The following is a 21,311-nucleotide window of genomic DNA, read 5'->3' as shown; positions in this document are numbered from 1 at the left end:
ATACCGCGATATTCCCGCGTAACGGTTTTGTGGAAGTCTCGCGAGATGTTTTTCAAGCGCACCTGACTGATTGGCTGCTGAATTTCCAGCCGGAAGAATTCACCTTCCTAAATTGTTTGACCACAGAAACAATATGATTACTTCACTTCCACCGTATTTATTTTTACACGGTAAGACGATATTCACAACATAATATGCATAAATATAAACTTTTCAGTATTTCTGAAGGGGTTTCAAGTGGAAATGTCGAATATGTCTATTATAAATGTAGCCTATATTATCATATTAGATAACACAGTGTGGTCTGATATTTGATAAATGGTAGATAGACAGAGGAAAAAAGGTTCATGTTGATGAATATATACTGTAAATCTGTATGTGTTTGCATACATTAGAGCTCCATACATACAAAATAGTTCAACATTTTATAAAGCTAAACATGCCGTGTGTACTATATTTACACTGTATCCCAAAAACATGCATCATTCTGTGACATTTTATGTTTTTGCACACATTGATGATGTCACTATCGTCCCCTCTCTCCTCCAGACCTGTAACCCCCCCCTGCCCATTTCTAACACCTGAGCTCATTAGTATGCATTGCTCCCGGGTCTGACCCAAGGCCTATGGAAAGGAGGCTGGGTCACGGGCCGATGTGGGTCTTAGGGTACGGGGTATAACGCATGCGCAGTGTAACTGAAGCTGCGGTCGTGCGTGGCGATTGGCTCAATTTCGGCGAGTGCAGGCCAGATTTCACTGCACATGTGTTATACCCCCAAAGATATGACGCGTTGATGACGCGTGACCCAGCCTCCTTTCCATAGGCCATTGTCTGACCCAGGTTGTATCTGAATTGTCCTGACCAGGGTTTAACCTGGCTTGGTTTGAATTGACAAAAGGAGGGTTGGACCAGGGTAGGCTAACCCTGGTCCAACCCTGTTCATTTGTATGAAAGTGGTATTATAGGAGCCCCAGTTTGTGCCTCTTATACATGGAGTAGTGAAAGTAGCCAGCTAACGTTAAGTACATTCAACGTTACTTTACTTGTACTGTAACGTTACTTAACTACAGATTCGAGGTACTTGTACTTTACTTGAGTATCTACATTTTCTACTACGTTACTTTATACATTTCAGAGCTAATGCACTTGTTTAAAGAGCTTGCACACCAGAAACACTAATTGGCAGGTGCATGCAACACTTTGTAATCTCCACACATTCACAACAGACCACATACACTTAAAATATTTTTCAGTTTTTACTGTTTATACCAGTAACCTGTCTTTTAGTTTTGTTTGTACACACACAAAAACTGCTTAAAAAAAACTTCAGAAATAGTTAAAATGTGCTAAGTGTCTTCAGTTCCAAGGGTTAGTCAGTTGCATTCCATAATTAAGGCTAAGGGAATAAATATTTTCTCTTTTTGAAGTGCCTTTTCTTTGTCCTCAGAGCTCTGACTGCACTTGTGTTGATCGTCATGAATAACTGCAGGTACTTCCCCCTGGCACAAAAGAATAACCTGCTCTTTTCACTTTCGATATTGCCATACACATGTGACACATCTCCTGCTTACAAAACATGATTAAGTGATGCCATTTAATGTTTTTTTTAAACTCGGGAAGGGTAGTTGTGATATTATGACGTGCTGCCTTTGTAACACCTCAAACATACAAATTGCAGTATTAACTGTACTTTCCCTCTGGGCTTTTCTCCTTGTACTGTAATGTGCTCAGCTCCACCTTTTCTCTTTCTCTTGTTCTCTCTTTCACCTGCTCTGGATGGCCAGTCCAGGCCTGAAGGGATCTGAGTACTTTTTCCATGAAAGCCACAAACAGGGCATATATATATATATATATATATATACACACCACATGACAACATCCAGTCAATAACCATCTGGTAGGTTATAGACTATGATGCAGTGTGATATATTATACTACACAACAGTATATGAAATACTGTTTTGTATGGACCTATACAGTATATAAAATACTCATTACTTTTTGAGTTTTGAATGCAGGCCATTTATCTACTAAAGTATTTTTACATTTTGTGCAAATGTGCACTTTCTGCAAACAATCAATCATTCTGCATTTATGATATGCAATAATGCTGCCACATCTAAATTAAGCCAGTTCTCTTGTGATTTGCTTCTTGACTTTATGTGCTAAATCTTCTCCTCTCTGTATTTGTGCGACCAGGTTTGCCACAGTTGAAATACACAACTAAATAACCTACAACAGTAGACCTACTGATGTCCTCATAGGCACACAGTAGCCTGGAAATGACTGCAAGCAACTACTAGTGTTCCTCTTTAAGCTAAAGGTCAGTGCGTACTTCCATTATTAAGGTCTATGAATGTGTGTGGGCCAGTTAGCACCTCATTGGTGTGAGGTAGAAGGCCTAAGCTGGTGATGTTAAGAAAAATCTCCCCATTAGCACCCTCTGTGGCTCTCAGTAATGAGACCCTTTTTGTGAGCTTGCTGGTACTTGTCCAAAGGTGTGTCTACTGTATGTGTGTGTTTCTGTTTGTGTGTGTGCGGTGGTTTGCAGTACGGTGGGTGGGTGGGTAATTGACTGTGGTTAGAGTGCCAGAGAAACAAAACATATATATTGTATCTGTCAGCCATGTGGAAGCGATTTTTTGTGTGTAACGATAATGATGGCCAACTAGTGTTTTAGGGCTCAGTGAGATGCTATAAATGTAGCTCATTCTGTTAAGTTCACTGTATTAGACAGTTATTCACTAATTACAGCTGTTTTAAACTCCAAACATTAAAATAACATTACATGAATGCGACACCTTGAGGAAATCCCACACGTTGCTTCATCGACAACCTTTCAAAACCTGTTTCAGTCTCTCATGTTGCAGTCATGTCACTCTGTTGTTAAAACAGAGAAATGTGCTTAGATTCTAAAACTATTAGGTCATCCAGAGTCCCCACCTTCAAGAGTTGCTGGCAGGCATGCTGTGTGTGTTTGCGGAGGCACTGCGGTCTTTCTTTCACAGTGTGAAGGCCTGGTCAGAGTGTGTGGGAGCCAGGATCTAAAGGGAAGAGGTCTGTGCCCCTGACCTGACCCTGAATATTTCCTAATGTGCAGCTTTACCGAAGGTTCCCCTTTCCCCTGAGTGGCTTTGACAAGCTGCTTCCGTAGTAATGGCTCTTAATTTCTGAGTAATTGCTATCTCTAGGTGATGAGGGACAACCCCTCACCCAAGCTGAAAAAAAAATTGTAGAAGACCACAGGTTGTGGGGGTACTTTTTCTTCTGTTCCAGAAAGGCTGAGACCCCTGCTGTTCCTTTGGCCCGGGAGAGATGTGTGTCGAGTGTGGGGCCCTAACCTGAGGAGACAGAGTGCAACGAGTCATGTGCTTGTCTCGGGATGAGTGTTTGTGCTGTGCAGGAGGGGGGGAAACATGGGGGAAGTAGGGGGCTGCAGGGTCAGAGGAAAGAGAGTGGGGGCACTCGCTGCAGGTGAGGGGGATTAGCTGCAGCTAGAGGCCCAAAGAAACTAAATACAGATCTGTCAACCTAATCCTCACAAATAGAAAACAGAGCTGCCCTCCCCTTCACAATCCACATAGTTCAGCACATCCACCTCCTGCTCCTCTGCCCCCCCCCCCACACACACACACACTTTCTACCTCAGGCTCTCCTGCTCCTCTGTTTCTCATCAGCTTTTGGCCAGTCTGGCTATGCCGCCTCCTCTCTAATGGCTCCTCAGACCAGCATCCCCTAAAGAGGAGCTGACTGATCACCCAGGGTCCTCTCTGATTGACAGACCAACACGGCCTCACAGAGTGATGAGAGCAAGAGTCAAAGGGGCAAGGCCTCTCTCTGCAGAGACAACAGTCTAAATGAGACCTCCGCCTTGAGCTGCATGGAGCTGAGTAGACCTTTATCAGGCCCTCACACCTCAGTAATGGATGCTGCTAAGTATGAGACCAGCTCAGCGTCAAGCCTGGACTCTGTGCCGACGACACAAATGACAGAGTGCCTGAGTGATAACATCCTGCAATGGATAAACTCTACTAAGCCAGGCATTTTGGAAAGCTTAGCTAAAACGGTATCTCTGACTGCCAGTGACACCAACTATAACTGATGGGTCTGGCTGGACTGCTGAGAGCTATGAATCAGATCCAAGCTACTCCGGTGTTCCCTAGTGTCATATCCGGCTGCAGACAGACGCAGGAGTGACGGGACGTACCGGATGCAGGCGAAAGTAGGTACTGAGTGATGGCAAGGAGGATTGCAAGGTGCAGCATTTCAAATAAGATAATCACGTATTCCTCAGCAGAAAATCTCTACATGTCAATTGGACATGTGATGCTGTCATGAAACTCATTTGTTATAGTAAGGTCAAACTAACAATGCGGAGAATAAGATGGGGATTGGGTTGTAATCAGGGCTGCATCTAACGATTATTTTCATTGTCGATTAATCTGTTGATTATTTTCTCGATTAATTGATTCGTTGTTTGGTATAAAATGTCAGAAAATGATGAAAAAAGTGTTTCCCAAAACCCAAGATAATGTCCTCAAATGTCTTGTTTTATCCACAACTCAAAGATATTCAGTTTACTGTCATAGAGGAGTAAAGAAACCAGAAAATATTTACATTTAAGAAGCTGCAATCAGAGAAATTTGACTTTTTTTCTTCAAAAATTAGTCAAACTGATTAATCAATTTTAAAAAGGGTTGGTGATTAATTTAGCAGTTGACATGTCATCAATACATTGTTGCAACTCTAGTTGCAAATGCCAATTACAATTTGCATTTGGTCCCAAGTTGGTAAAATCTTTGTTATATCTCAGAGTCTAACAAATAATAACGAATACTCTATTTTCTTTTTTCATCAGTATTGAGCATGAACAAATAAGTTCATTAAGTAATGTATCTGGCAAAACTTGAGTTGAAACTGTGAAAAACTTAACAGATCTGACCAGGAGAGAGCACTTGGATTCAATATTTCTATATCCACATTGTGAAAAATGCTGTCAAACCCCAAACCTAAATGGGATTTACAAAGGGAACTATTTTGAAGCTGTTTCATACACCCACCCCCTCTCTTTATTCTGCCTGTCTCACAGCTGTGTCTCATATGTTCATGAGGCCCCTGGAAGTGTGAGACACCAGAAGGGGAACATTTGCAATAGCTCAGCTCCACCTGGTTTGGCTGTTTTAACAGGCCGCCGGTTTGTGCAGTGCACACAGTGGGGTTACGCCAAAAACGTAGACAAGGGCGGACAGGACAGGCAGACAGGGAGGAGGGGAGAGGAAAAAATGTGCCTCCACCCTCTCTTGTCCTTGCTCCCGACCCCACACTGCTTCATTTGAGGGTCATTTTACCCTGAAAAAGGTTTTACTGTATGGTCTGCGGGTCTGCTTGGTCAGACCCCCCTCCACCGAACCTCATCTGCCTCCCCGTGTACACGGGCCTTCAAAGGACTGCTGCCTGCTGTTCTCTGAGGCAACACATGAAATAAATATTAATCTGACCTCTGACCGCATGCTTTGAGCTCCTAAATAGAGATAAGCAGGCAGATGGAAAAAGGCACCAACTCTTACCATCGATAAAAAGGAAGAGAAAAAGAGAACGATATTACTTGGAGATGAAAAGTGTTTTCTTGTGTTCTTGTGGGGGTTTGAAAGTGTTTCCAGTGATGTTTCACTGAACTGCTGTGTGGTCTTCTGTGGAGCTTAGTATCGTGCTCCAACCTGTTGGAGTGGGGAGGTGTGTATTTGTGCAGATTGTCTTAGATCATAGTGGGAAGAGTGTGTGCACTCCTAATGCCCCAGGCCAAATGGAATAAAAGTTTAAAAACTCCCTAAACGGAGAACAGGAAGAAGCAAATATGACATGTAAAGATCTTGTGAGCTCACGTTTGTAAGCCTTGTAACGCTTCATAGTCATGGTTGCACAGCTGCAAGTCACTACAGCTCTGCCCTCGAGTGATTTACTCAGGTACACTGGCTCTGCTGGCAGAAGTGTATCCACTCTCTTCACTGACCATCGATTAGTTGTCAACTGTTAAATGAATCGCTAACTATTTTGATAATCTATTAATTGATTTGAGATTTTTTTTAAAGAAAAAAAGTCTTAATTGTCTGATTTCAGCTTCTTAAATGTGAATATTTTCTGGTTTCTTCACTCCTCTATGACAGTAAACTGAATATCTTTGAGTTGTGGACAAAACAAGACGTTTGATGACGTCATCTTGGGCTTTGGGAAATACTGAAAGACTTTTTTCACAATTTTCTGATATTTTATAGACCAAATAACTAATCGATTAATCTAGAAAATAATCAACAGATTAATTGACAATGAAAATAATCATTAGTTGCAGCCCTATTAATGATACAGGTCTTGACAGTGTGTATCACTGGATGTCTAAATATGTAAGCGGTTGTGTGTATCTTAGACAAAGTATTGAGTTTACTGTGAAATACTTGAGAGAAATTGTGTGTATTCGTTTGGCTGTTATTTTTTTCTACGTGTGTGTCGTCGACTGAAGGTTCAAACACTATTTGTTCTGCTTTTGTGCTTTAGTTTTCCTTGTCAAAGGCCCCTCAGTGCAGCTCACCCAGCCTGGCCTCAGCCTGTGCCCACTGTTTACTGTGACTGTCATCAGGCCCATGGAGGCCCAAACAAAGGGGGGTCTGTTCCTATTATCCTGCCCAGGATTGTCAGCCCCTCTCTGGGCACAAACTGCGCCATGGGCTGGGGGGTTGTTGGAGGAGCACCGGGGGGTTTGACCTCGCCAACCTTACAGCAAGGGTGAGAGAGCAAGAGAATGAGGGTAAGACAATGAGAGCGAGGGAAAAGAAAGTGTGTGTGAGAGAGAGAAAGAGAAAGATGTATAGTTATAACTGAAACCAAGACCCTTTCAAGTCCCCTGTCGGAAACTGCTGTAATGTAAACACCTGCGGCCATTAGCTGATTCTATCTGAGGCACCGGATAGAAATGTTTATATGTTACAGGCTACTACTGAAAGGCCATTTAAAAGCAAATAGAGGATTAGATATACAGAATGAGTAGTGGCAGGCTGTGTAAGCTTTCAGGCTTTAAGCCATGTTGAATTGTCATTGGAAAAAGAGGAGTGGAACGCCTTTGAAGACAAGAACAGCCACATTAAATGGGCAGGAAGGTGAGCTAAGTGTAGAAGACCCCAAGACACGCTCTGCCTCCTTTCCCTTCCTCTGTTTGCAATCATAGCTTAAGCCGTCTGGCAGCCTCTCTTGCTGTGCCATTGAAGTCTAATTTTATTGTCATAAAAATCACCTGGCAAGCTGTAGCCCCTAAAACATCTCAGAGCCTTTTAAAAGTCCACTCTCTGTGTAGTGAAACGGTTTTAGGAGGTCTGTCTGGATAAAGCTGGTGCATCTGAAATCCCTCTGTGTCAGCGAGAGCAGAGCGCACGAGGGTCAGGAGCGTTCCATTAAAGTGTGGTGTTTAAGAGGTGCTGGGGCCAGGGGGGCAGATGGAGGGATGAAGCAGCTGCCAAACATCTGCACCCCTCCTTCGCAGTCTGCTCTCTGTCTCTGCACCACCGCCTTTTGTCACAAACTTCCTGCTCCAGCAGCGGGGATAGAAAAGAGCTTGGATATCTTAAAAAAAAATGCAGCAAATGGTCGTTGTGAGACATCAAACAGACAACCGACTTTTTTTAATGTCTCCCAAACCATGTGAACCAAAGTATTCAGAGAGTGCACCTGCAGATCGCAGCATTGCAAATGCATGTTGCAACCTCTCCCACAGTATTCACCCACACAGGCAAATAATTACTCTCAGATATTATGAAGTCTGTTATTTTCCATAAGCACACCAACACTTGAAAGGCCTATTGTCACTGTCTGGACATCTGTCATTATTGAATCCATACAAGCATGCAGGCACTAGGGATTGTGGGAAAGGAATGGCGAAATGTGCTTTATCATAAACTGAAGCATCATGATACAAATCCCGTCCTAATCCGTTTTGTATTTGTACAGCCTCGAGCCTTTCTCCAAGTGGTAACAAAAGCCAACTTCGCTCTATCCCCATTAGAAACCACAGCATTCTCTCTCTCTCTCTCTCTCTCTCTCTCTCTCTCTCTCTGCCAAAGCTTCAATTCAATAATAAATTACAAAAAAAAGAACAAAATAGAAAACAAAAACATATATATACACATATATACAATTCATCAAGCAAATTACAATATATAGATATTTAAAAAGAACTTGTAAGAAAACAATTTAGTAAGAAGTAATTAATGTTTGTTGTGTCAATAAAACAAACAAACAAATAAAAAACAATTAATAACAATATATTGCAATATCAAAAGATAAATGTAAAAAAGCAAAAAACAAAAAAACAAACAAACAGAAGAACCCCCTCTCTCTCTCTCTCTCTCTCTCTCTCTCTCTTTCTCTCTCTCTCTTTCTCTCTCGCTCCCTCTCTCTCTCTCTCTCTTTCTCTCTCTCACTCTCTCTCTCCCTCTCTCTCTCTCTCTCTCTCCCTCCCTCTTCCTCCCTCTCTCTGTCTCTCTGTTCTCTGGTCTCTGCTCCTCCCAGCACACAGCGCCTCCTCTCCTCTCAACTTGTCCCTGTGTCTCTCTCCAGGGTGAAACTCGTCTGCTCTCAGCCTCCACTCTGCAGTTGCACAGCTGCACTCCAGTTTGGTAGCTGTTGTCCGCTGGCTGCGGATGAGGACAGAGGTCCGCGAGGAACACCAATCAACCCAGAAAAACCCAATCAACAAAAAGGACTTTTGAAGTGAAGTTGATGTTTCATTCGGGAGCACTTTCCCTCAACATGAGGGTCCGTACCTGACTTTGGATATTTGAACACAGGCTGCTACAAGTTCATTTTCCTAGAGTTTCAGGCGTAATTACGCACGGCGAGTGAACCATGGCACCGATGTTGGATAGACGTGCTCCGGCTCTGCTCTTGGTCTGGAGCTACTGCGTCCTGGCGGATACCGCTTTCACGAACTTTACTCTGGACAACGAGTTCCACTCCAGCTTCATCCACCGCCGGCTGAAGAGCCAGGAGCGCAGAGAGATGCAGCGGGAGATCCTGTCGATCCTGGGGCTGCCGCACCGGCCGAGACCCAGCCTCCACGGGAAGCACAACGCAGCCCCGATGTTCATGTTGGACTTGTACAACGCCATGTCCACGGAGGGGGACGATGACAGATACTCCTACCCATACAAGCCCGTCTTCACCACCCAGGGGCCCCCCATAGCCAGCCTGCAGGACAACAACTTCTTGAACGACGCAGACATGGTCATGAGCTTCGTCAATTTGGGTAAGGCTCCTTATTCTCTCACCCATATGTATGACCAGAAACTAATGAAACAAGATTACAGACATGTTTTAATGATGGCAAAGATTAAGGCCACTAAAGTCACTATTGTACACCATTACTCCAGTCAGTATCCATTCTCTCAAGCTTATTTTTGTGATAAAAAATGACCACATAGTATAATTAGGTGATTCCTTTTGACAGCCTCAGAGACATTAGAGGTTCCTAAAACAGAAATATGAATGATTTTCCCAGGGACACACACTGTTTTCACACATTTTTGGTTTCTGTAACTACGATACAATACAATACAACTTTATTGTCAGTTTGCACTGAAATTAATTTTGCATCCATAGGCAGCTCCGTTTGAGAAAAAGTACACATACAATAGACATACTGTTACCATAGACCAAGGGTGCCCAAACTTTTCCCTTGGAGGGCCAAAACCGGAATTCAATGGAGGGCCACGGGCCAAAATTAAACACCTATTGTATTGTATTGTATTGTATTGTATTGTATTGTATTATTAAGATGCAAAATGGTACTAGGATCCCAAGTTCCCTTAATTGAATATGTTTTACATAGTTAGCCCCTAGCCCCTTAAAACCCACCTGCTGAATACAATTTGGGCTCATTTATGCATTTCCAAGACTGTTTAGGGACCCCAGTATGTAGAAATATTAAAATACACTATTTTTAGAATAGGCAAAAATAACACATGTATACTGCATTCAAAGAACTGCATGTTTTCCTCAAAACTGCATGTGATTATCACAAAGTGGGCATGTCAGTAAAGGGTTTGACTTGTGGGTACCCATAGAACCCATTTTCAGTCACATATCTTGAGGTCAGAGGTCAAGGGACCCCTTGACAAATGGCCATGCCAGTTTTTCCCCACAAACATTTAGCCCAACTTTAGAGTGTTAGCCTCCTTCCTGACAAGCTAATATGACATGACATGATATGGTACTAATGGAGTCCTTAGGTTTTCTAGTTTCATATGATGCCACTACCTTCTAACCATAAACCGAGCCTGGTACGGCCTCCAAAAGACAGTAAAGTCTGTTGGGTCTTTTAATAAAAAAAAAAAAAGAATTGGCTAACATCTGGCGGGCCAATTTTGGCCCGCGGGCCTCACTTTGGATAGCCCTGCCATAGACAGACAGACAAGTAAGACCCATCAGACAAAAAACAAAACGCATCACAATTATTCATACATATCCCATTACAAAATTACCATCTGTCCTCTGGATTTACATGTCTTTAGCAGCACATTAATTATTATTTAGCAACAAGATGGTCTGATGAACAAAAGTGTTCTTTAGCCTGATGCGGTTAAATGTAGGGATGTATGATCAGAAACTAATGAAAATACAATTTTACAAGATTATAGACATGTTTTAACGATGGCAAAGATTAAGGCCACTAAAGTCACTATTGTACACCATTACTCCAGTCAGTATCCATTCTCTCAAGCACAACTTATTTTTGTGACCACATAGTATAATTAGGTGATTCTTTTTGACAGCTTCAGAGACATTAGAGGTCCCTAAAACAGAAATATTAATGATTTTCTTAGGGACACACACTGTTTTCACACATTTTTTGTTTCTGTAACTGTTAAGTGATCCGCTAAATGCATCCGTACAGGCTATACATGCATATTCACTGTTTACTGCAAGTATTGCAACTCACTGCATCGTGATTAGTCAAAGGACATCGGAGTCAGAGGTGATAGTAGAATCATTATGGACTTTATCTAAGGAGCAGCACTTGTATTTGTTCCTGATGTTACACCTACACGCACACACGAGACCTGCACAGCAACGATGTTTACATCCAACTGGCTGCAGTTATCCAGCTAATACCAGGAGTGTCACATTCCAGTGTCCGTCTCTGTTAAACAGCTGTGCAACCAGCTAATGTTCAGGTGCTGCTGGAGCTGCGGATGATGGACCAGCCAGCAGCTAATATGTCAACCATGTGTTATCTAAAGAATGAGTAAGTCAACAGCAGAATGGGTTCAAAGTGCACTGGGTCCTCCCTTCACTCTAATCTGGAGACATCCCTATAGACACACAGACCACAAAATAATGCAAGTCAATGATGATCCAACGTTAGTTTCAGTTGGCTACACGATGAGTCATTGTGTTGTTTAGTTCTTGGTTGTTAAATGCTGTTCCCTGGACCGACAATGTGCTGCTTATCTAATCAGAATGTTTATTGAAATCAAACAGTCTTGGACAATTTTATTGCTGTCAGCAACAATTAGAGGTTGTTAAGAGTAAATAATCACAACATTAGCAGGCGGTGTCAGATTTATGGATAGATAAACACGTCGTTATAATTCAATTTGCTCAACAAATTATGCAGTCACACAGCAACTGCTCCACTTGCTCCAGATGAGTAGCTGTGTTTGATTTAAGTGTATTAGCCTTTACCATAATTTGGAGAAAATAGCAAATTAAATTCTGAGCAGGCATACGGGGGCTAAATGTTTGCTAAATGATGTTTTTGTGAAATTATGGTAGGATTTGGAAGCTTACATTCAACCCTGGAAAGATCATTGTTGGAGTGTGTTGGCAAGAGAGAGGGAGGTGACACTGGTTCCTCCACTCTGCACTGTGTAATTACTGTGGGAGCTGCTGCATTGTGACTATTTTTGACAGGCTGTGACACAGATGGATCTGACCACAGAGACTCGCAAAGTTAAGGGCCGGGGCTGCAGTGAGCTGACGAGGAAGAAGGGAGCTTTTGAGAGAGAGAGAGAGAGAGAGAGAAAGAAAGACGACAGATGGTTTGGGACTCGGTCCATTTCTTTTTGCAAGGATGATGCTTAAAAGCAGACAGAGAATCAAAACAAAGATGGGTCACATCAGCTGGAGAGAACATTTTATTTAATATATCAGATGATCATGAAAAGACGTCTTGTGGCTAATGCAATTACTGATGGCATTTGTCCTGGCTGAGTCTTCTTCATGGCACATGTTCAGTGTTTCCAAATATGTCACTCATTTGGATATAAAGTGTTGTCATTGTGTGTGCTATCTGCCACGTGTTGCATCTGTCAGTAGGGTTCATTGTTCGGTTTCTCCCCGAGTCTCATGTAATACCATCAAATGTGTGTCCAGGCAGCTTGATTCAAAACAGCAGATATTGTGCTGTTTCATTACCCTTCACATGAGAGAGAGAGAGAGAGAGAGAGAGAGAGAGAGAGAGACAGAGAAGTATGTGATGTCTATCGAATGGATTGACTGTTTCCTCTCCAAATTCCTTCCTTTCCACATTTGCTCATTGTGGGTTTGTTTTCTTATTTAGGTTGTCTGAGAGCAAAATGAGTGTGGCTTTTATTTAAAAACTGTCCCTCAAAGCTCTGCATGTCTCCATAACTACCGTGCCAAGGTACATTAGTCAGACTTTGCACACTGGTTGCTGCTTCCTGAGCGGCCTGTTTTCATGCACTGGTTTGTGATTTTATTTAAGGCTAAATACTATGACAGGAATGTATCTGATTTTATTATAATGATAGAACGTAAACTACGTCAAAGAACATATCTCAGTGCACTACACTTAATATTAATCTAAAAAATATCTTCCTTCCTGATTGCCAGTCAGGGGAGCTGCTACACGTTGTTGTCAGCTTGTGTTGAGCGTTGCAAACTCCAGTGCAGCCAGCAAGGGCGGGTGTGGGCTTTGGGACAGACCCCAGACCAGGGACGTCCTCTCACTGAGTCACTTCAGTTTAAAAGCCCCAGCTGTGTAAATGGCTTACGGCATACATTCAGAATGTACACTGCTACACGAAACACCGGTCACCCATGGCACTGGGTGTGTGCTGGACACGCCATGATAACACGCCAGCGAGTGAACACAACACGCACATTCCCTGTCTCTCAGGGTGGCGACTGAAAAGTATACAAAAAGACAAATAATAAAAACGTGCATTTTAACATTTTACTTGCCAACATTTATACAAATTATGTCCTTCTGCACACGCATCACTTCCTTTTTGTAACTATTATTTAACGTAGTCCCAGTGGTCTCTGGCAGCATTAGCCCTCAGCCACCATGAATTAAGGCATTTCCTCCTTAACAAACCACAGCTTCCAGGGCTTTTAACCGCTACTTTGGCCTGTGCTGCGCTACAGTTCAGTTCAGTTCATGTTAAACTCTCACACAGGCCAGTAACCATTCAGGCACACGCAAAAACACTCATAATGCCCATCCTGAAAATCCCATTTACACTTCCCAGCCCACAGGAAAGGGCTGTGACTTGGAAGTCTGCTATTTGCATCCTGGATGACTGAAACGGTAGCAGCATCAACACCTGTGTTTGTGTGGGAGGGAGGGTTGTAGTCTTTTACTGTAAAATGTTATCGTAAGGTGTGTTAGTCACCGCTTCCTTATTTTGTCTGTACCCATGCAGTCTGGCATGGATTAACGTAGCCTTGGGTGAGTGTAAGGGAAAAAGGCAACGCTATATTTCTTGTTCGCATGTTTTTGTACATTAAGGGTGACCAATAATTCAATATAATGGTTCATTCATCTTCAGCGGATTCATATTGGTATGATATGGTCTTATCATCATATTGTTCTAAGTTAAAGGGTAAGACTGATGTTTTTCTAATTGTCATCAAATCCCATGAAAAGACCAAAACTAACATTATACATATTGTATATGTATATTATCATATTGTCCATCTCTTAAAGGAACAGTGTATAACATTTCGGGGATCTATTAGCAGAAATGGAATATAATATTCAATATTAAGGTATGGATGACCTCTGATCGAGGCGAATGGCATTGCCACGTTTTTTCACTCCGCAGCTCACGTTACCGCAGTCTTGGAAAGGAAGGAGTGAGCGGAGGGGTACTCAGTTGGTTGCAATCTGCAACCAAACCCCAGATGCCTCCAAATTCTACACACTGTCCCTTTTAATACTTTCCAATTTTCCTACCCTGTCTATGGCATTCAGCATTCTTTAAAGAAATTAAATCCTAAAGAATTTGTTTCATTTTATTAAAAAGATTTGTTGACAAAAAAGAAAGTATAGAATATCATCAGACCTGTCCTTTAATGATTCAAAGCTGTAAGCAGTAATTCAAAACTTACAAAAGTAACTGTTGAAGTTTTTCTTTTACGCATATGAGGAGTTTGGTCTTGTGTAATGTGTAACAGTAACACAATTTATTGTTTTGATTACATTTATTTGATTATTCTATATGTGATTTTGCATACATTTGCCATATAATGATACATATCAGTATTAGAATATCCTTATTAGTGTGATGATGGCTGCCTTGGTTTCAGTGTCCTGGTACTGTGCATGCTGGCTCACTGTCACACTGTCATGGCTTACTGTTCTTATAAACGTGCTTGTTCATTCTGTAGCGTTTTCAGTAAATAAACCCTGGCTGATGGGTCCCTGCATGTGTAACAGTGATGCTGTTAGTCAGCCTCTATGTCTGGACACTCCGAGGGGGTGCTGTTGGAAAGTAAAAGCATTGAAAACGTGAGCAAATATCAAGCCAGTGAAAAAAATGTGCTACCAGGGAGCATTTAATTGCTCAGTGTTCTGCTGCTGTTAATCCGCACCAGATGTGATAGATTTCACTAAACGGAGTTGAAAAGCAGTACACAAACAAAGCTCTACTGCTTTCTCTCGTTGCTGCAATATGCAACATTTTGATAGTCGTTATCTCAAACAATTCAAGCCGGGATTTTGCCATAGACTGTATCAAATATGGACGTAGTGTCCGTGACGTCGCCCAGAGTTTTCTGAAGAGCGGTAGTGAAGCAACAAGTGGGCGGCTTCGGCCTTCGCCATCCTGGCAGTGACGCTTAACTCCTGGTTAATCCAAAAATGGGCAAAAAGGTGGATCGTCAGCCTGGATGACGCAGCAGAGCAGACAGCTAGCGACCTGAAATGGCCCTCGCCTGTCACTCAAAGCGGCCACGCCCTCAATTATGCCTAACTTTATATATAGAGACCAAAACTATTTTCTGTATCAGGCTGTAAACATGTTTATTTCTGCTGTCAAGTTGAGCATTTTAGCATGGGGGTCGATGGGGATTGACTCGCTTTTGGAGCCAGCCTCAAGTGGCCATTTGAGGAACTTCCACATTGGCTTCATTTCTCTACACCGGAAGTTGCCGCTTGGATGTTGCACATGATGACCAATTTTAGTGTTAGGATTGTGTCATGTTGAAGCTTCGCCTATATTTGACTAGTGAGCTGAGGCTGTGATCAGAGGTATCATAACAGACCTGGCTGAGTGAGTCAGTGCACTAGCAGGTAATTATCCTCTGCGTTACCTTGGTGACCTGACGGGGCACCACCTGGCCCTCCGCCATTCATGGCCCTCCGTCTGCTGCCACACAGTTTGTCTGCCAGCTCTCTCTGAATTTATAGAATGTGTTAACAGGAAGGTAACGGAGAGCTGAGAGGGGAAGAAATGTCTAAGTGGTAAATTAGTTTAGATTTATGAGAGGCTCTGGCTTTCAGACAGCATTCACCGTCACCGGCTCGCACACTCACGGCCGCATGCTCGGAAGCCGTTGTGTCACAATGCAGTCACGCGAGAGGCACGCAGCCCTAGTTTTATAGCCGATAGTAGAGAAGCAGAGAGGTCCACACTTGTAATTTCAAATGAATAGCTCCAATATCTCTTTTTTTGTTTTAAAAAAACATACTCGTAATCTCCCGTTCATTCCCTCCCCACCCTTCTCTCTGTTGCTCCTCACATTCCTCTTCACAGTGGGCTGCCCATGGTGCTGAGGTTAATACAGATGTTTCCCTCTGTCTACAGGCCAAAGCAGCTGTGCAGAGAAACTTTATCTTTTCAGAGTCCAACAAGTCCCCTCGTCTCGACCTCCACCACCACGTCTGGCCCTGTCTCCAATCTGTCCCACACACGCAGGACCATCCGACACCAAATTTCCCTCCCAACCCTCCTGAACCAACAGTATTGATTATCAGCACTGGCCTCCTAGTTTTAATTAGTTAGTTATCATATGGTCCCGGTGGCGTTGTGTGGTGTTTAGTCTCCAACCTCCTGCTCTGGCCCTCACCTCCAGGGGTTTAAACCTCCCGTGCTTCCAGACATAAAACATTTCAACACTTTCTCAAGTTCTTTTGTGTGTTTTTCCACTCCCCACCTCTCTCTCTCACACACATACTATACTCATACACACACTTTCTCTGAACCCAAATCACAGCTTTCCCTTTCTCTCTAGTTCATTTCTCACTCCTTCTGATGGATGTGTCTGTCTCGGTCTCTCCGTCTCACACTAGAAGCTGCTTCCTCAAATGTGTTTGAGGAGGCTTCTCATCACACGAGGAGCAGAAAATTAAAACAAGTATGTGTTGAAGGCCAGTCATTCCTCTGTGTGTCCTTGACACTGTTAGTACGCCTTTCTCCCTCCCATAGATTTATGTAATCGCTTCTGTATGCACTCCTAGTGAACTAAAAGGACACACATTTGTACGTACGTGCATCTGTGGAGAGAAACGCACACACACTTTAGTTTTTTTGCCCAAGAGGAATGTTTCTGGAGCTAATTAGTGTTATTGAGCACATGTTTTATTGCCTTCTGCTGGACAGGGAGTGAGCAGAAACAGAGGAATGTAACAGTTGGTACAGATAGCCCTGCCTGCCTGTCAGGTAATTTCTCTTAATGCTCTCCGCAGTTTGATGTATTACGCTGAGGTCAGGTGCGGAAATAAATAACACAAATGGAGACAAAGAATCTCTCTTAAGCTTCAGGCAGCTTTACAAAGTCCACAGCCACAGAAATCCAGGAAAATCCTGTTGTTTTCCCATTTATCGTCTCTGAGATTCACCTGTTGAACCCAGGAGTCCAGAATGACATCTGGATGTACATAGCAGAGCCTCTGTGCTCTTGGCCAGGCTGAGGCACTTGCTGGGAGGGATGATGAAACACTCTGCGGGTGGGACTTGACAATGTGGCGAGTGGTCAAATGGTCCAGATGTACTAAGCAGCGGGCGTTCTAGCTTCGCTATGATGATGGACGGAGCTCCTTCATTGCCAGGAATGTTGGGCTCATTTCAGTTTTTCTAATAATTTCACTCTTTTGCTCTGACTTTATCTTTCTCTGTCTGTCTCTCCAAACGTAGCTCCAGTTTTATGTTAAACTCACATAATTTGTCCTTTTATACAATATGCAACCCAAGCAAAATGCATATAAAATGAAGATTAATTGCTACATTAAAGTGAGCTGCAAGATTATAAAAAAAGTGCAGTGGATAACAGAATGAATGATATTCCCACCCATTTAGCCACTTCTCTTTCATCTGGGTTACTTTGGCCTTGCCTTATCAGTGACCAGCAGCACATAATACTCCCCTGCACTTTCATGACGGCGGGTACCAAGCAGCGAAGCTGAGAGAGCAGATGTGGGCCAGAGCACAGCCAGAGATCCTGGGACCAACAGCTCCGCTGCTGCAAAAACAAATACAGCACTCTTTGCTTGGTATTGGGGCACTGACGGGGCGGAGGGGAGAGGAGGAAAGGAAGGAGGAGAGGAAAGGAAAGGCGAAGAGGAGAGGGGAAAGGTGGATCACGAATGGATGCTGTGCATTTCTTCAAACGGAGTGCATTTCTTTCTTTATTCCTTTTCCTTGTGGTCACATAGTGTGCTTTAGAGCATTCGTGTTAGGGCAGAGTGTTTGTGCATAGTAAAACCCTATTTTAGAGCCACTTACCCTGCCCAGCCACCAGCTGCATCGTGTGATGTGTGTTAGCTCTCCGAGCGGAAGATTGCGTTAGCGGAAGCCCGTAATACTGTCCAGATTCCTCTACAGGTTCCAACAGCCAAATCAAAGCTCGTAAAAGCCAAGCAACAACTTTATGCAAGTGTTCTTTTTTATAAGTGATGAAATTTTGCGCCTTTGCAGCGTGGAATATGAACTACATTTGGCAGGTTTCTATTTATTTAGGCAAGCGTGCAGCTGTGTTTCCCTTGTGTTTCCTCCACTGCTATTTTGTTTATTTTAAAAAGCAATGGGCTGTAATTAAACAAAATAAACAACAAGCTGTTAAAATCAGGGTGCCAGTGTGCCCGTCATGTGTGCATAAGATGCCGTTGTGGGATTCAGGAGGAAATTATAAAAAAGTTTTATGTAGACACCGGGAAATCTGTGTGTCTCTTTGTGCCAATGTGCGTATTGTATGTGAGTTTTCCTGAGGTCTATAATAAGAGGCGGCTTGGCTGGTCGAGGAGGGTGTGGCCCCTGTGGCCACAAAATTAAAGAACATAAAAACAAGGGGATGAGGGGAAGAGTGCGAGGGGGAAACTGAATGGCTGTGGTTCCACGTCTCTGAGTTGTTTTATCCTGCAGTTAAGAGGAAGTGCAGATGGTTACTGTGGCGTTAGCAGGGAGAGATCCCTCACTGCTTGGCACAGATCTCGCCACACCCCTTCAACCCTGTCTCTCAACGCATTATATCACACCACAGAACAATGACCGCTGAAGATTTAGGATGTGGTTTCTTTGTTGTCACCGTTGCCTTTCACTAATGTGCAATCTCTCTTGACCGACCTCTGAGGGAACATGATGATGTGTAAGTTCCCATTTCTTAGATGACTCAATTTGTCCTGCAGGACCTTCAGTCACTGTAGTATGGGCTCTTCAGATTCACCACTTTGGCTTACAGTAAAGAAGAGGTTCATCCCAAATATATATATATATGTATGTATATATATATATATATATATATATATATATATATGTGTATATATATATATATATATATACACGTATATATACAGGTATATATACGTGTATATATATATATATGTATATATATATATATATATATATACACGTATATATACAGGTATATATACGTGTATATATATATATATATATATATATATATATATTCATCCAAAATACAGCCGATTCTCATGGACAGCAGATCCCAGATCAGCTTTGACTGCTTGTTTTCCTCCGGTCTGTGAAATCTTGCAGATACCGCTAGGAGCACCGGAGGACACAGAGGCACATGATTTTTTTCAGGTTACCTGCTTGGTGTACTATTGTCACGATATAGCGACTGTTTTATAAAAAATAACTTTTCACTTTCACTTATCATATTTGCTCCAATCTCGCCTACTTCAACTTTAAGTTCACTAATTAACATGTTATGTTTCATTTGTTTAATGTAAAAACTACAGGGATTTTTTATAGACCATTTCACAGTTGTATATGTAAACATTGTAGGGCTGTCAATCAACTCAAATATTTAATCACGAATAATCGCATGATTGTCAAAAGTTTATCGTGATTAATCATAAAATGAATCGCACATTTTTTATCTGTTCAAAATGTACCTTAAAGGGAGATTTGTCACGTATTTAATACTTTTACAGTATCTATATGGGAGTGGGCAAATATGCTGCTTTATGCAATTGTATGTACAGTATATATTTATTACTGGAAAATCAATTAACAACACAAAACAATGACAAATATTGTCCAGAAACCCTCGCAGGTACTGCATTTAACATAAAATATATGCTCCAATCATAACCTGGCAAACTGCAGCCCAACAGGCAACAACAGCTGTCAGTGTGTCAGTGTGCTGACTTGACTATGACTTGCCCCAAACTGCATGTGATTATCATAAAGTGGGTATGTCTGTAAAGGGGAGACTCGTGGGTACCCATAGAACCCATTTTCATTCACATATCTTGAGGTCAGAGGTCAAGGGATCCCTTTGAAAATGGCCATGTCGGTTATTACTCGCTAAAATTTTGCGCAAGTTTGGAGCGTTATTTAGCCTCCTTCATAACAAGCTAGTATGCCATGATTGGGAACAATAGATTCCTTAGGTTTTCCAGTTCCATATGATACCAGTATCTTCACTTTATGAAACTGAGCTTGCTAGAACCTAAAAATCACAAGTTGTGTTAATGTGTTAAAGAAATTGGTGACATTAATACGAATTGGCGTTAACACGTTATTATCGCGATAACTTTGACAGCCCTAAAACAATCCAATTGATGTAAGCTGACAGGTAGTAAACATTGGGTCCACTGGTTGCATGGCACCTGCTCCCAGCCACAATATAGTACAGCATTATACATTATAAACCCCTGCAAATTGTCGTTTTTACACTTCAGTCTTTGTACAGATTAAACAAGATATAACTTCTTAAATACTAAGCTTTAGAGGTGCTGGTAGGTGGCGTAGGTGTCACCTTTGTACAGAGCCAGGGCTAGCTGTATCCCCCTGTTTTCAGTCTTTATGCTAAGCTAAGCTAACCAGCTTCATATTTAACGGACAGATATGAGTGGTATCAATCTTCTCATCTAACTCTGCCAGAAAGCAAATAAGCGTACTTCCTGAAATGTCGAACAATTCCTTTAACTATCTGCATGGCAAGGTACCAGTAGAGGTAAGGTCATTTGTGATTTTGTAGTTTGGATGGACCTACCCTTTAGCACAGCTGCTGTGCGGGTGCTCTGTAAAGGACCGAGGTAGAGCGCCAAAGAGAGGCTTTACAGTCAGATACATTCCTGTGAGTTCCAGGCTGTTGCATATCCAGTATAAATCTCTGGTCCATGATGCCCAGCAAAGCATGAGGTGGAACCCAGCACTACAGTTTACGGGTGCAGAGAGAGGGAGAGAGAGAGGTCAACAAAAGCTGCTGTGAGTATAATCTGAGACCTCTCCATGGCCCTCAGGCTAGAGAACTCAGAAAAGTTTGGTCTGACCACAAGTCTTAAATGTATAGACTCTTCTTCCTGTGGTTACTGCTTCTACTTGCAGACAGGCTCAAAGGCATGTGTACGTGATCGTGCACACACACATGCTGCGGTGAGTTAATGATCGTTAAGTGTGAGTAAGTTATAGCATGAAACTCCGCTGACCCTTTCCCAGGGAGCCAGTGCTGTCAGGCCCTACAGCAGTACAAATACATCACACAGGCATGATGTCATCAGTAGTCGCCAGTGGGCAGGATGTTTCCTAACGTGGTAATCGGCCTACTGTGG

At 42.6% G+C, this 21,311-nt stretch overlaps 1 protein-coding gene across 5 annotated transcripts in view; it reads left to right on the top strand.

Moving 5' to 3' along the window:
- Positions 1–28: 28 nt before the first annotated feature.
- The window catches only part of bmp7b (bone morphogenetic protein 7b), a 36,252-nt gene continuing 14,969 nt past the window's right edge, over positions 29–21,311 (top strand). The window contains exons 1-4 of one of the 5 annotated variants that reach the window (XM_037773376.1): positions 29–170; positions 1,449–1,490; positions 2,201–2,324; positions 8,603–9,290. In XM_037773376.1, the coding sequence (XP_037629304.1) occupies positions 8,891–9,290 (400 nt within the window). In that variant the 5' untranslated portion in view covers positions 29–170; positions 1,449–1,490; positions 2,201–2,324; positions 8,603–8,890. Of the gene's footprint in view, positions 171–923; positions 1,079–1,448; positions 1,491–2,200; positions 2,325–8,602; positions 9,291–21,311 lie in introns of those variants that run through there. The other 4 variants (XM_037773377.1, XM_037773375.1, XM_037773379.1 and 1 more) reach the window with 4 other exon arrangements.

Source organism: Sebastes umbrosus, chromosome 6 (assembly GCF_015220745.1).
Source record: "Sebastes umbrosus isolate fSebUmb1 chromosome 6, fSebUmb1.pri, whole genome shotgun sequence".
NCBI lineage: Eukaryota > Metazoa > Chordata > Actinopteri > Perciformes > Sebastidae > Sebastes > Sebastes umbrosus.
The sequence above is the reverse complement of the archived record's forward strand: the minus strand, read 5'-3'. Positions and strand labels throughout refer to the sequence as shown.